General features: G+C 44.1%; 1 protein-coding gene across 3 annotated transcripts in view; it reads left to right on the forward strand.

Annotated features, from left to right (window-relative positions):
• The window catches only part of TRAFD1 (TRAF-type zinc finger domain containing 1), a 34,527-nt gene that overhangs the window by 10,915 nt on the left and 21,458 nt on the right, over positions 1–2,154 (forward strand). For all 3 annotated transcript variants that reach the window (XM_017542899.2, XM_017542909.2, XM_017542917.2), the window contains exons 3-4: positions 1,193–1,328; positions 1,466–1,519. In XM_017542899.2, coding sequence (XP_017398388.2) covers positions 1,193–1,328; positions 1,466–1,519 — 190 coding nt within the window. The remainder of the gene's footprint in view (positions 1–1,192; positions 1,329–1,465; positions 1,520–2,154) is intronic.

Genomic DNA, 2,154 nt, shown 5'->3' on the forward strand with positions numbered 1-2,154 from the left:
GGTTTCACCATGTTGACCAGGATGGTCTCGATCTCTTGACCTCGTGATCCACCCGCCTCCGCCTCCCACAGTGCTGGGATTACAGGCTTGAGCCACCGCGCCCGGCCCAGCCTTCTTTCAAAGGCACGTGAGACATAAAGGAGATTATTTCCTTTTCCCCTTTGACTGTCCCAAAGCTGGCGTCTTCTCTTTTTGGTTTGACTTTTCGTGGAATAAAATCCAATGAAATTAAACTACTTAAGACTGAGGGAAAATAAGTGGTAGGATGGTTTTTCACTTGTTTTTGTTGTTGTTTTAGTTTGTTGTCTGTTCTAAAATAATCCTGGAGTATATCACTCTGCTTTGGGACATGGATGGTTTTGGAATAGCCCAGCTCCACTCTTTTTAGCATCTGACTTCATGTTGTGATCAGCTCTGACTTTGAGAAAGTAAAGCTGAGCTTTTAGACGTAGTAGTGCATAGCATTGGTAACTCAGAATATTGCATAGAAGAGTCAACCTTGAGGATTTAGTTCTTTTTTTCTTTTCCTTTTTGACATGGAATCTCGCTCCGTCACCGAGGCTGGAGTGCAGTGGCATGATATCGGCTCTCTGCAACCTCTCCCTCCTGGGTTCAAGCGATTCTCCTTTCTCAGCCTCCTGAGTAGTTGGGATTACAGGCACCCGCTACCACACCCGGCTAATTTTTTATATTTTTGGTAGAGGTGGGGTTTTACCATGTTGGCCAGGCTCGTCTTGAACTCCTGATCCCAAGTGATCCACCTGCCTCAGCCTGCTAATGTGCTGGGATTACAAGCATGAGCCACCGCACCTGGCCAGGATTTAGTTCTAAACCTCCCAAGTAGCTGGGATTACAGGTGCCCACCATCACTCCCAGCTAATTTTTGTATTTTTAGTAGAGACAGGGTTTCACCATGTTGGCCAGGTTGTTCTTGAACTGACCTCAAGTGATCCACCTGCCTAGGCTTCCCAAAGTGCTGGGATTACAGGCGTGAGCCACTGTGGCCGGCCAGGATTGAGTTATTGAAAAGCAGAAATGGTAATAGTCATGAGTTCGTAGGCTAGGTATTCACTAAAAAGAAATAATGGAGACTAAAGATTGGACAGGACAGATTTCCATGTGATACCACTGTGGAAGAAAAGGCATAGATCAGTCAGTAATGCTTGCCTTTTTCTTTGGTCTATTTCTGTAGCAAAAAAGAAATTCCTGTGTTTAACTTTACCATCCATGAGATCCACTGTCAAAGGAACATTGGTATGTGTCCTATCTGCAAGGAACCATTTCCCAAATCTGACATGGAGACTCATATGGCTGCAGAACACTGTCAGGTGAGCCACCAAGTACCCAAATGTTTATGCATGTGTTATATTTGCTGTTGTTCATAAATGTATTCCATTTGCTATTGTGCAATAACATGAGCATATTGTCACAAAGCCAATTTATTGATTCTCATTTCTTACTCTAGGTGACCTGCAAATGTAACAAGGAGTTGGAGAAGAGGCTGTTAAAGAAGCATGAGGTTAGTCCTCTTGCACTATGGAGTGAGTTACTATGGGACCAGTCCTACTGAGATTACAGAGCCACATGCAAAGCAGAAAGCCAGTCTGGTTGAGTCTTAGTTCTCCAGGAGCTCACATGCATACTGTCTCTCAAAGCCTGTTTGAAGCCTTGACTATGTGACTGCTGCCAGTTTCGGCTACCTGGCTGTTGGAACTCCCTTGTGTATATTGAGACTCCCAAAGTGTCTCCCTTTGGAACTGAGCCTATCATTGCTGATGGCGTTTGTTTATTGGCAGCCTCACTGAATATGAAGCCAGCCCTAGGGTTGCCAGTATGGGATAACCTCTTTAGCACACAGCCTGCCTTAAATGTTGTCATTGCATTTTAAATTCTTGAGCACATGGATAACATGCTATTTAATCTGAAGAACTTCCTTAGCATTTGGTGAGAGAGAATAGAGTATTATTTGCTCGCTTATTGAGATAAATAAAACTGGCCAAAGGATTTTTTTTTTTTTAAATAGAGACAGGGTCTTGCTGTGTTGCCCAGTTGGTCTTGAACTCCTAGGTTCAAGTGGTCCTCCTGCCTCGGCCTGCCAAAGTGCTAGGATTACAGGCATGAGCCACTGTGCTCAGCCCAAAGTTGTTTTTTTTT

This window comes from Cebus imitator, unplaced genomic scaffold (genome assembly GCF_001604975.1).
Source record: "Cebus imitator isolate Cc_AM_T3 unplaced genomic scaffold, Cebus_imitator-1.0 Scaffold8, whole genome shotgun sequence".
Classification (NCBI taxonomy): domain Eukaryota; kingdom Metazoa; phylum Chordata; class Mammalia; order Primates; family Cebidae; genus Cebus; species Cebus imitator.